This window comes from Baudoinia panamericana, assembly GCF_000338955.1.
Source record: "Baudoinia panamericana UAMH 10762 unplaced genomic scaffold BAUCOscaffold_13, whole genome shotgun sequence".
In the NCBI taxonomy this organism is placed as follows: domain Eukaryota; kingdom Fungi; phylum Ascomycota; class Dothideomycetes; order Mycosphaerellales; family Teratosphaeriaceae; genus Baudoinia; species Baudoinia panamericana.
Genome location: NW_006911269.1, coordinates 188,325 through 200,437, shown reverse-complemented (window position 1 = coordinate 200,437; position 12,113 = coordinate 188,325). Strand labels below are relative to the sequence as shown.

The window sequence follows — 12,113 nt, the reverse complement described above, 5'->3', positions numbered from 1 at the left end:
TTCCGTTTTCATCAATGCTTGAACTGGTCTTCCGTCACACCCTTGCCCATCGCGCTCGTGCTGCTCACACCACCACTAACCATCCTCAACAACTCGTCAACGTAGTTCGCACCGCTCCACTTCTGGTGGGTGACGACCTCAACGCCCTGCGCCATCTCCGGCTCCTGTACCGTCTCGCCGTAGGCACGCATGCCGCGCTTGGCGAAGTCGCGCGAGAAGGCGTTGCTGATGAGGGCGGTGGAGTGCAGGCCGGCGAGCGTGATGAATTGCCAGCAGTAGCCGAGCTTGCCGAGGCGGGCGATGTAGGTCTGCTGCTCGTCGGCGGGCATGGCGGCTTTCCAGTTGAATGATGGGGAGAGGTTGTAGGCGAGTCTGCAGCAGGACCAAGTCAGTATGCGATAGTTAATTGAATGAAGATGTGATACAGCTTACTTCTGCTCCGGCCAAACAGCGTGCACACCCTCTGCGAACTCTTTCGCCTGAGCGAAATCCGGCATCTTACTTTCCATCCAGATGAGATCCGCGTACGGCGCGTAAGCGCAAGCCCGGACGATCGCACACTGACAGCCGCCCTGGTATCTGTAGAAGCCTTCCCTGGTTCTGGGCGCGTCCCAGTCAAAGTAGACATCAACGCCGGTCAAGCCCTTGGCGATGGCGCGACACTCGGAGTTACTCTTGCCCTTGGACAGATTCGTGTACTCGTCAATCAGACCCTGCTTGTCTACATGCACGCCAGCGTGGATAGTATCGGCTACGGCTTCGTGGTACAGCTTGAGGTTTGCCTGCGCAGTCCAGCTGTCTTCGATCGCTTGCAGCTCGGCACCTTGCTTGCCAGCTTGCTCTGCCGCGATCATTAGGTCGTTCAGCGGCTGTAGCGCTGGGTTCGTGGCACCAAGAACGAAAGCATGGTCTCGCGGATCGATCGTGGTGGTGATAAGAGTGGCTGCTTCGGAGTCCGTGCGTGCCACCGCCAGTAAGTCCGAGCCCATGATGTCCGCCTGGGCACGAATGGCGACCAGGCGGTTGATGTGCTCGCTTATGGGCACCAGGACCTTACCAGCCATATGTCCGCACTTCTTCGTTCCCGGCATCTGATCTTCGATGTGAATACCAGCCGCGCCCTTCTCCACGAACAGTTGCGTCAGCTTCATGACGGCAGTAAGACCACCGTGTCCGGTATCCGCATCTGCGATGATTGGTCGTAGAAAGTCGGTGTTGCTGACTTTGCTCCTGTTCGCAACGGGCGTGTCAAGGCGTTCCTGGCGCTGCTTGCGGTCGTGGAAAAGCTGCGCCTTGAAGAGATGTGCTACCTTGTTTGGGACCGTCGTGTAAGGGTAATCCGCGAGATCTGGGCCTGGTTCGTCGCTTGCAGAGGCAGTCGACGAAGATTGCCAGCCGGAGACGTACACTGTGTCGAGGTACTTGGCCATCTGTGTCACCATCACGGGGTCGAGACAACCATAGGTGAAGGAGACATCACGATTCTAAGTTATGATTGTCAGTGCTCACGCCTTCTCTCTCTCCCATGTGTGCTTCATACGGCAAACCTCTCCTCCACGGTCTTCCACAGCTTCTTCGACATTGCATTGCTCGGGTACTCAATCTTCAGATTGCCTCTTTTCGAAGCAATCTGCTCGGCCGTGAACGGACGACGAGTGTGTCGCCATCTTGAGTCGGTCCACCACTGCTTCAGCTCCTTGACCTCGTCTTGGTAGCGCTGCTCCTCGGCGTCCATGGTTCCAAGATGAGCACTAGTCGGTAACACAGACGAGACGGCAGCAACAACTTGCTTGAGACGGTCTGCCAGCTTGACAACCTTTCGATATTGCAATGACTCGAACAGTAAAGGACGTAAGAACAAGAGGAGAGGAGTTGGAGCGTAGATGGAACCTTGGACAAACTCAAACGTCACCAGAGACAAGGCCTGGAGAAGGCACAGCTCCAAGCGTTAAAGACAGCGACAAACCTTCCGATGTCGCCCGTCAATCCGAGCCCAGGTCATTGCTATTACATAGTCGTAGGGCCTCTGGTGCCAGACGCGTATGAGACAAAACGCAACCGAGGGACAAGGCCGGACCTGAGCCTCGGACAAATGGGCGAAAGTTGAACGTTGGCGAGGTCAGAGGGCATGTGTAGCTGTCGCTTGCGGCCGGGAGTATCCGAGGGAGAGTCTGCGGCACTGGCTCGAGCTCCGAATGCTGCCGAGGCTTCATGTGCCGAGGGTGACAGACGGGTGCCTTAGGTGGTCGTGGTGGTGGTGGTGGCGACGACACTGTCAGTGTGCATAACGCCTAAGTGGTACGGCAGCCAGTCCGGCTTTATGATTCTGACCATGTCTTTAGAGACTCATTGATGAGTAGGACATGATTGTTTGATGATTGGAACGCTACGCTTCAGCGCTAGATGAATCAATGACAGGCGCAAGACACCCTTTCAGACCTCACACCTCCTTGAGCACTGCCCTATCAGCACCCTTCTCCACATCTTCCACCTCTCCCACGAATGCGCCTGTCTCCATTGCGGCGCCCGTGGACACCTCCGCCTGCCCTCTCTGCTTGATCTTCTTCTCCTCCGCCTTGCGCCTTCTCGCATTCTGCTTCTCCTTATCCTCCCTCATCTGCCTGATCAGTGCAGATTTCCGTCTTATCTTCGCGCCGTACCGATAGAAGATGAAAGGGATAGGTATACATATGGCTTCCAGCAGAGCGAGAAGTGTGCCTGCCCAATGCGGGCCCAAAGACCGATACATTGCGGTCCCAGCTAAAGGTATCGTCGCGCCTAATATAGACCGCAGCACGGCGTTGCCCGCCAGCGCAGAAGCGGCGTAGACGTCGTAGCTGTAGACCAGATAGTTGGTCGCATAGATGAAAACACCACAGTTGCCCATGCCGAATGGTATCCCTGCCAGTATTGGCAAGATCCAATGTACGTTCGGTGTTCCTGTCCATGCGAACCAGATCTCGCCGACAGGGATGAGGACTGCGGCTATGCAGACCACACTCACCATCGCCTCGGGCGGAACGTCACCCGTCTCGCTTTCCGGATCCGGTTTATGGGCGTTGATCATTCGGCGGATGAGCGGTTCGCAGCATATAACGATCATCGAGCCGACTCCTATGCCGCAGAAGGCTAAACCGGTGAGGCCTGGGGACCAGCCGCGCAGTTCCGAGAACACGATGGGATATGCGACGAAGCATAGATAAAGGATCCCATACACCAACGCAATGTACAAGTCCCAGAAGATGCAGATGGGCTCTGTGACGGTCATCACGAATGGCCTTGAGAGATTGACACGAAGCAGAGGCCAAAATTCCTCCTTGTCGTCGTAACGGCTCCACCAGCGCTCATCGCCAGTCTCCTTTCGCTTGGCGGCTGCGCGGCGACGAAGAATTGCTGGGGCGTAGGTTTCACGGCAAACACTGACAACAACCCATGCAACGACTGCGACGATAATCACGACCCAGTTTGTCCACCGCCATCCCAGGTTCTGTGCGACGAAGCCGCCTATCACAGGACCGAGGACAGGACCGTTCATCGGGCCTACGGACCAGATGGAGAAGGCCAGCGCTCGGTATTGCTCTTCTACTATGTCGTTGACCGATCCAGCCGCATTGGAGATCATGGCGCTGGCGCAGAACGCTCCAAAAAAGCGCGCTACCAATATCGTGGCGATGTCTTTCGCCACCGCACAAGGAATGACGAAGATCACGAAGAGGAAGAGGCTCGCCACGTAGATTGGTCGACGACCGTACATCTCACTCAGCGGCGCCAGAATGACCGCGCCTGTGGCCATGCCGAAGAGATATGTCGTTACGCCTAGCACGCCCAGCGTGTCGGAGATGCCAAACGTGGCTTCCATGCCAGGAATGGCAGAGGTGTAGCTGGTCGAGTAAAGCACGACACACGTGGTGCCGTAGCTCATCGCGAAGATGACGAGAGACTTGTACCAGAGTGGCCATTGCTGCGGGTCATTCTTGGTATCGCCGGGCTCGAAGTCGATCTCGAATGCTGGGTCATTAGTCGTGTACGTTGAAGCTGATGTGTGGTTTGTGGCGGTCTTATAAAGTGTTGGAACTACGCCACCTACGGCGCCAGTGGACCGTATAGAGGTGGTACGGCAGAGATGTAGGCTTGGCCGTTTCTCGGACGGATTACGAAGGTAACGTTCATCTTCTGATTCGGTGAGGATACTATCACCGGAGCTGTCTGCGGGTGACAGTGGGTCCTCGAAACTCATATGCGACTTCCTTCGGGTGGCAACGTTCAGTTCCTTCTCCGCTACGGTAGTATCGCTGTTCGGCTCGGCTACGTCTGGGGCGGTGGTGACGGTTTCTTCAATGACCAGCTTTTCAGACATCGGGACTGCCATGTCTCCGTCTTTGCATGAAGGTCGTAAAGACAGAGACTGTTTGGCTTTGGACGGCACAAACAAGCTAAAGCCGATATGAGCCTCGGTAACGACGGTGGCCTCTATAATCCTGCTGCAAGTACAATCTCTAGCAATAAGAGATGAGGTGAGGTAAGCAGTACGTTAGCATACGATGGCCTTCGTCGTCACCATTGGCGGAATAGGGTGTCTTGTTAGGTGGTGGGGAGGAGTAGAGGTAAGGAAAAGATTGAAAGGAACCTACGCCTTCCGCATCGGAATTGACGAGATCGAAAGGAAATCGATGGTGTACCGCACCGTGACTCAATGCAATAGCGGGCAGCAGGTGCTAAGCACGCCTAAAAGAGTACGGTAATATGCGTACCTTACTTGCCGCCGGCCATTGTAGTGCGGGATTGCTTAGATGCAGTGCCGATAGCCGTGCGATCTTCCAAGTCTGCAAGGTGCGGAATTATACCTCGCGGAGAATCAAGATAGTGGTCCTTGCTAGATCTCGTCAATGGCAGGAGGCTTCACAACATGGCCTTTCCAGACCGTGATGGTACACTATGGCGGTGGTACTCTGACTGTATCGGCGCTCGAAAAGAGATGGCTGACACCGCCGACGTCGGCATAGCAGTGAAGTCTCCTCACCAACCTCGGTCGCCAAGCCGTATGCGCTTTTGGCAAGGATGTGCTGCCGTTCGGGCATTAGACTTGTAAGCCTTGCATGCACTGAGTCGTGACTTTGCTTCTCCAGGCTGCATATTGACAAGCCGCTTGCTGGCACGTCGAGAGCGCTGGCGGAGGGATGGAAGGGAAATGGCGCTATCCTGTATGGACGGCATGTCCCGGCCGACGGAAATTACCCGGAGTACTACCGCACCGTCCGCCCTGCCTACAGAATAGTCGATAGCCAACGAGTGACCAATTTCGGAGCTGGTCTCTGAGTGGAAAATGGCGCTGGCGCAGGATCTGCCAGGACGGCGAGTGTCTATTCTTTTCGTATGCTTGGGCAATATCTGCCGCAGTCCCATGGCAGAAGGCGTGTTCCGTCAGCTCAAAGCCTATGGCACTCTCAATCAGCACCCGTTGATAGCCAGCATAGACTCGTGCGGCACAGGTGCATACCATGCAGGCGATTTTTCGGATCCTCGTACAATATCTGTGCTAGAAAAGCACGGTATCACGAACTACCAACATAAAGCTTGTAAAATAAAGGTGCCAGAGGATCTTCACCGGTTTGACTACGTGATTGGCATGGACCTAGAGAACGTGCTTGATCTGCGATCTGCGGCAAAATCGCAGGGATTGTCGGGTGGGAGGGAGATGGAGAAGATCTCTTTGTACGGGCGTTTTGACGAGAAGGCAGGGGATGAAGAAGTTGATGATCCGTACTATGGTGAAAGGGACGGCTTTGAGGTCGCTTATGAGCAGGTCACGCGGTTCGGCAAGGGTTTGCTCAAACATCTTGAGCTGCAAGCTGCGAAGGAGTTGGGCAGTGAGGTGCCTTGAGTGCCAACAAGCAGATCTCGTGGTCACGGCCAATACAGCAGCTGCACAGTTGGGCACGATTTGGAAATGTGACGTCCTTGTTGACGCCGAAGGCCACGTGCAAATTTCCAAGGTCATCACACGCCGTATTGTTCGTCTATTGGCCTGTCCAGCGATGCATTCACTCGCTACACCGTTCAGGCTCCGACACTGATGACCAGCACAACCCGTACCCTGACAATGCCGCGGAGCGCCCAGTTACAACGTGAGTGAAAAGACGTTACCAAGCTAGTGGGCTTCATCCTAACGAGCTACCGTAAGCTCAGCGACGTATCAACAAACGTCACGGCGATGATACCAACCTCGGCCTTCTCAGGTTGGCCATCTCGATTACTCTCCTACCGAGACCGTGCTTACGACTGCAAGTCACGTCTACGTGCATCTTGAACGTGGCGTATTGCGGCAGGGATAGGAGTCACTTTACAAAAGGTCAATTAGCGCATGCAGTCGCGCAGCCTGGCCGGGAGTTGGTGCAGCCTGCCCACACCCCAGTGACGCGTGCAGCATCTTCATACACTGCCATAGATCGTCAATCGCGGCTCGTTTGAGATCGAGGCCGAATTGGACTAGACGGATGTGCGCGGCTTGGGTTTCGTTCTATTGGATGTAGTCGCCCGGTCTGAGCAGGGCAACGGCCTCGGCAGCCATGCGGTTCCACTCGACTCCTTTTAGGGCAAGATGCACGAGGCCAATGTTCACGATATCGAACTTGCCCTTGAAGTAAAGCCCCGAAACCTGCGGGTGAGGTGGCGTCGGCTAGTGGAAACGGACGCGATTACCGAAGTTGATGGAGGCCGGGAATTCGTTGTTCGGGACGTTGAAGCCATGGGCTTGTGGAAGCTGGGATACTGCATCAAGAAGCCAGACGCCGGTACCGCACGCTACGTCGGCGATGCGTATGGGAGAGTCTTCAGGGGCGGGTATTCTAGGGTGAAGAAGGAACACACGCGCTGTATTGTATGCCTGTGTTGTGCGTTGAGGCTGTATGCACGGTTGAGCAGGTCTCACTCGTCCGGCGCGGCACTGAATTGTCCCAGACGTACCGTGTTGGTTTCGCCTGGAGCTCGTAGGAGAGAATAGAAACATCCCAGATCGTGGAGACATAGTTGATGGTGTAGACCGGAGAGTGGAGAGCGCAAACAATGAGGATTGGACGCCTAAACAGATAAATAAAATTGAGAGAAGGTCGTGAACATCAACCTGCGATCCAAATCTTTCGTATCTTCAAGAAGCATTGACCCGTCTCACAGCGTAAGATGCTCACCTACTGCGTAATGTACATGATGACACGACTACTGAGACTGGCATTCACTTTGCTGCAGCTTCGTGCCTTCTGTCTTCGTACCCCGCCAAGCTACTAAGCTACCCTAGGCTATGAGTGTTAGCTGTCCGCGCTGAGTCAGGCGGCCCTAGTCTGCTCTGAAACCTGTCTACATAACCTACGGAAGGGTTCAATACCTAGTTGTTCTCGACTGGTAGGAGTGGTTAAGCTGGGCTTCCTTCTGTACCGCAATGGCAAACGAGGTCACACTGTACGACATACCCTCTCGCGGTGGCGTCTGCTGGTCGCTCAATCCATGGAAAGCTCGCCTGGCACTTAACTATAAATCCATTCCCTACAAGACCGAATGGCTCGAGTACCCGGATATTGCCCCCACGCTCAAATCCTACAGCGTCCCGCCAAACGATCCCAAGGACAGTACTGCCCAGTACAGCTCCCCAGCCGTCAAGCTTCCCGATGGCACGTATGTCATGGAAAGCCTGAAGATCGCGCGAGCGCTGGAGAAGCTCCAGCCAGAGCCGAGTCTGCACTTGGACAACGGCTACACGGAGCGAATGCAGTCTGCGGCGCAGAAGGTGTTGCAGTCGCTCGCGCCAATTGGGATGCCGAGGATCCCGGTCAAGTTGTTAAATGAGGCCTCGCAGCCTTACTTCAATGAGACAAGATCGAAACGGTTTGGGATGTCCTTGCCGGAGCTTGCGAAGAGCCAGATGGCCGGGGAGACGGCGTGGAAGAAGGCGGAGCCGGCCATGGAAGAGATCAAAACGATCCTGCATGAGCACGAGGAGGGGCCGTATGTGATGGGCAAGACGGTAAGCTATGCGGACTTCATTCTCGTGGGTCTCTGGCGCTTCGTCGAGTTGTTGGATGAGGACGGTGATATGTTTGGAAGGGGGATGAATTTCGACGAGGCATTTCCGAAGCATTATGAGGCGTGTAAGCAGTGGATCAAAAGGGATGACCATTGAGTGGGCACGTTCGCCGTAAGGTAAAGAAAGTGTAATGCTTGCTCGACATGCTGATTATGCTTCGAAATGTGATACATGACACCCTCAATCGTGCTGGTGTGCTCCACGCGACTCCCGCTAGAACGCACAGCAACTATGTGTAGACAGCTTCGTAGACGCGGCGCTCAGAATCCCAGGTCGCCGGTATCAGCTGTCCTTTCCTCACTCGCTCGACTCTGCGCACCTACGGGCTTCCGCAGGAAAGCTTCTATGAGCACGCCAGCGGCCACACCTACATTAAGACTATCCAATCCCACGTCCGGCATGTTACCAGCCCTCTCACCTTGCTGGATGCTGACCAGCTTATCCGCATGCTTGACCAGATTCGCTCGTAAACCGGCGCCTTCCGCGCCCAGCATCAAAATAACCGGATGCTCCGCCAACGGACTCTTCGTAGCAATCTCTGCGCTCATGATCTGCCTTCTACCGTTTCCAGCGTCGGGCGCAACGGCAGCATGGATTTTCCACCCTGCCTCCCTCGAATCATGGATGAAAGCGCTCGGCTTCGGTATTGAGAAGAGGCGCAAAGCTTCGCAGGCTCCCGAGGAAGCCTTGGCAACGACAGCACTATCGAGGGTCGCGCAGGTGTTCGTCGCAACGGCCACAGCGTCCACGCCGAAGAAGTGTGCCGATCGTAGTATCCCGCCCAGATTCCCTGGATCGAGGATGCCATCCAGAAACAGCAGGAACGGCTGCCTCCAAGTCCGCTTTAAAACCTCAAACGCTTCGGGAGAGCCATTAACCTCACTTTCCTCTCTGCTTTGCCTCTCAAGCTCCAGCGCAACCCTGCCACCCTCGACCTTGCCCAACGCAAGTACAGGCGGTGCCGGCAATTTCGACGCCTCAAGTACGGCGCCATTGTGCGGCCGGGACCCGGACATCTTGTCCATAAGCGCGAGATCGGTGTGCTTTTGGACTGGAATACCGGCTCGCTTGGCCGCGGCGATGACCGTGTCGTGCTTGTCTGTGTCACTTCGTCCCTCGAAGCGTGGGTGCAGGTAGAGGTGGTAAAGTTTGCGCCGGCGAGCGCGTAGCGCCGCGAAAATGACGTTAGAGCCGTAGAGGAATTGAGAGGCGGCCGTCGTGTACGGGATGGAGACGGGATCGTTGCGCGAATAGGAGGGGCTAGCCTGTATGTCCGCTTCAGTGGTGAGTCTTGGAGTCCCACGTCTCTCAAAGGATCCTGCCCGGTCTTTCTTGGGTGGAATTGAGTCGCTATGCTCGTCGGAGAACGCTACTGGCTCCCTAGCTTTAGCAGTCCTGAAGCTCCCCGAAGACGGCTCCCTCCCAGCTGTGGCGAATGACTTGACCCTGCCATCACTGGCTGCCGTGGCAGGCCTCTCACTCTTTTCCGAGCGTCGAGGAGCAGCAGCAGCTCTCACCGACTTCCGCGCGTCTCCGCCGTACCTGCTAGGGCTTGTCGGGCCAGAAAACTTCCACTTTGCTTCGGTACGGGAAGGGGCTCTGCTCTCGCTTGCCGTGACAGTGTGCTCAATCTCACCACGTCTTCGAGAACCCCTCCCCTCCCATGGCTGGGCGAATCTGCTACTTCTATCGCCGCCTCCAGAGGCTCTACTTTCACGCGCTTTGGCAGGTCTGCCTGACCGAGCAGGCTGTCGAGCCGGAGCGCGCCGCTCTTTGACAGTGGCAGCGCTGCCACTTCCGCCAGGACTGCGAGCAGAAGCCCTAGCGTAGCCAGACGCGTAGCGAACCTGCGACGCTACGATTTGGCGTCTTCGGGCGTCGTCGAGGACGCTCAATGCGCTCCGAATTGCGGGTGCAAGTATTGAAGCTGGACGGCGGACAACGGAACCTTCGGCAGTTAGATTGACGGTAACGGCCGAGGGTGAAGAGGATGCATCCTGTAAGAGCCCATGCCTTTCGTTTTGCGATGCGATCTCCTCGGACAACGTGGTGGCGTCAGCGGCTTTGTCAGTGGCAGTGATAGTGTCGTTGAAGGCTCTAGCATAGGCTCTAGCATAGGCTTCCGCAAGAAAGGTGTTGCCCATCTGCGCCTGCACAGCTTTCGGAGCGTCCACCACGGTATCATCTTCGCTGACAGATGCTTCCGGTGTAGTAACAATACGCCGGTGACCTCTTCTGCCCTTTCCGCCAATGGAGACGGTCAGCTTCGGTACGCTTGTTGGCGGCGTTTGCCGCGACACAGAAGCGTCACCATCACTGGACGCGGTTCGCCGCAATGCTGGGGGCTCCGAGGCTTGCCCTACGTCATCGTCAACTGTTGCTTGACGTGTCCGCGGTGAGCTGGTGACAAGAGAAGTCTCGCCAGCATCATTGGTCGGAGTTCTTGCGGCCGGTGCCGCATAGCTACTTGGCGAGCCTGCCTTCGCTTCCGAAGCAGCAACTGAACTCTCTTGATACGGCTCCTCTCTGACTCGATGGAACCGGAAGTGAGGCGCAGGCACAACGTTTTTCCCACCGTCCGTTTTCCGGAAGAAAGAAAGCGCACCCGTATCCACGTGCTTGGAATTAGGCCCGGCTGCGAGTGCAGCTCCTTTGGCGCTGTTGAGCTCATGGCGCTGTCGATCCTCGCAGTTTGGGGCGGAGCTTGCTGTATCTGGAGCCGGAGCGGCAGGGGCATCCATGGGCGGCCGTTCCTGACCGTTGGAGTTCGGTTGCTCTTCCCGGTCAACCCTCCGGTCCTTTAGCATCACCACTCTCCCACCCGCATCCAGTGTGAAAACTAGCGTCAGTGTGCGATTCACCTCTTCGGCCTGCCAGACAGGCTGGATGAGTATACACCGTTGATCTCGCGTGAACACGTCATGGAGGGTGATGACTTTGCGGTGCACTTTAAAGCCCTTGCCGTCCAGCCATACCGCGTGGCTGATCGCAGGCCGGATTGTGCCGCGCCAGGTCGGAGGCTCGGAGGTCAGCGCGCCGATGTTTGTGAGAATACTGGCTATCTGCACGATGACGACGGCGCGGTTGGGCAGTAAGGAGGGTGCGTGGAGGGTGCGGAGTAAGTCCGGTAGCGGCGCCAGATGGGATTGTAGTTCTGATTGCTGCTGGGTGAGCGGTGGTGGCTGCTCGGTCTTGGTATTTGCAGCACCGTCGGCCTCTTTCGGAGATAATGCGGGAGCAGAAGCGTGCTCCCAGAAGGCTGTCCGCGAGACGTCCATGTTTGATGACTTTCGTGCTTCCAAGTTCTCCAACATTTGACTGTCCTCTCGAAGCCTGTGGTCTTGCTTCATTGGCCACACAGACGGCAAAGACTCAGTGATCTCAATATTATATCTCTTGATCGAGTGCTCTGGTCGTGGCCTAAACGTAATCTGCCAACCGTCGCCGCCTTCATCGGAAATGATGACCTTGAACCTCAACTTCCAGTACGCATTCTCGTCATGCGGCTCCTTCGTGCGCAACAGTCGAAGTCGAGCCTGCTGGAAGAGTGCGGCAACTTCTAATTTCTCCGGCGAAGACGAGACGAGGGTGAGAAAACCCATCCTGCTAAGGAACTTGGCTGCGGTGTCGGCGTACTCCTGCCTGTTCTCTGCTGTCGCAAATGGGGTGCATGCCATGTCGCGAATACGCACAAGGAGGCTGCAGAGATGCTCGGCGCGGGTGCGCTGAGGGCGGTCGTTGCCCGGCCATGCTTTGTCCTCCTTGTCTTTCTGAGTTCGTGCGTTAAACTGGGATCGCTCGCCAGATGCTATGTCGTCCGGTTTCAATGAATTGGAATCGTTGACTTCACCAGTCCGAGTGATGTTCGTCTTGCGCTCAAGCCGGGGGATGGTTGGCTGCGAAACCGCCTCCGGCTTGACCTTGCGAAACCACCGCGGAAGAGACGGCCGCTCGGCATTGCGATCGCCTTGAGTTGTACTGTAGGCGCATCGACATGTTCGCGGGCGTATGTGTTGTGTGATAACGGAGTAGAGATCGA

At 56.1% G+C, this 12,113-nt stretch overlaps 6 protein-coding genes across 6 annotated transcripts; 3 read left to right on the top strand and 3 right to left on the bottom strand.

Moving 5' to 3' along the window:
• Positions 1–11: 11 nt before the first annotated feature.
• Positions 12–1,735, bottom strand: BAUCODRAFT_126127 (uncharacterized protein; the record flags this gene model as incomplete). The annotated part of the gene is made up of 3 exons (XM_007682412.1): positions 12–372; positions 433–1,484; positions 1,541–1,735. The coding sequence occupies 3 exons, from the start codon at positions 1,733–1,735 to the stop codon at positions 12–14; spliced, it is 1,608 nt and encodes a 535-aa protein (XP_007680602.1).
• A 705-nt stretch (positions 1,736–2,440) lies between these two features.
• BAUCODRAFT_78487 (uncharacterized protein) lies at positions 2,441–4,237 on the bottom strand (the record flags this gene model as incomplete). The annotated part of the gene is made up of 1 exon (XM_007682330.1): positions 2,441–4,237. The coding sequence occupies one exon, from the start codon at positions 4,235–4,237 to the stop codon at positions 2,441–2,443; it is 1,797 nt and encodes a 598-aa protein (XP_007680520.1).
• An 866-nt stretch (positions 4,238–5,103) lies between these two features.
• Positions 5,104–6,118, top strand: BAUCODRAFT_38138 (uncharacterized protein). Its single transcript, XM_007682152.1, has one exon. The coding sequence runs from the start codon at positions 5,324–5,326 to the stop codon at positions 5,879–5,881; it is 558 nt and encodes a 185-aa protein (XP_007680342.1). The 5' UTR covers positions 5,104–5,323; the 3' UTR covers positions 5,882–6,118.
• Positions 6,119–6,598: 480 nt separating this feature from the next.
• On the top strand, positions 6,599–7,125 carry BAUCODRAFT_134034 (uncharacterized protein; the record flags this gene model as incomplete). Its single annotated transcript, XM_007682411.1, has 2 exons — positions 6,599–6,877; positions 6,922–7,125. The coding sequence occupies 2 exons, from the start codon at positions 6,599–6,601 to the stop codon at positions 6,988–6,990; spliced, it is 348 nt and encodes a 115-aa protein (XP_007680601.1). The 3' UTR covers positions 6,991–7,125.
• A 13-nt stretch (positions 7,126–7,138) lies between these two features.
• Positions 7,139–8,252, top strand: BAUCODRAFT_276412 (uncharacterized protein). Its single transcript, XM_007682410.1, has one exon. It carries the CDS (start codon positions 7,433–7,435, stop codon positions 8,168–8,170), a length of 738 nt encoding a protein of 245 aa, XP_007680600.1. The 5' UTR covers positions 7,139–7,432; the 3' UTR covers positions 8,171–8,252.
• Positions 8,253–8,334: 82 nt separating this feature from the next.
• BAUCODRAFT_78076 (uncharacterized protein) lies at positions 8,335–9,312 on the bottom strand (the record flags this gene model as incomplete). The annotated part of the gene is made up of 1 exon (XM_007682299.1): positions 8,335–9,312. A coding segment is annotated over one exon (978 nt), but the record flags the coding sequence as incomplete, so codon positions are not given.
• Positions 9,313–12,113: the final 2,801 nt, after the last annotated feature.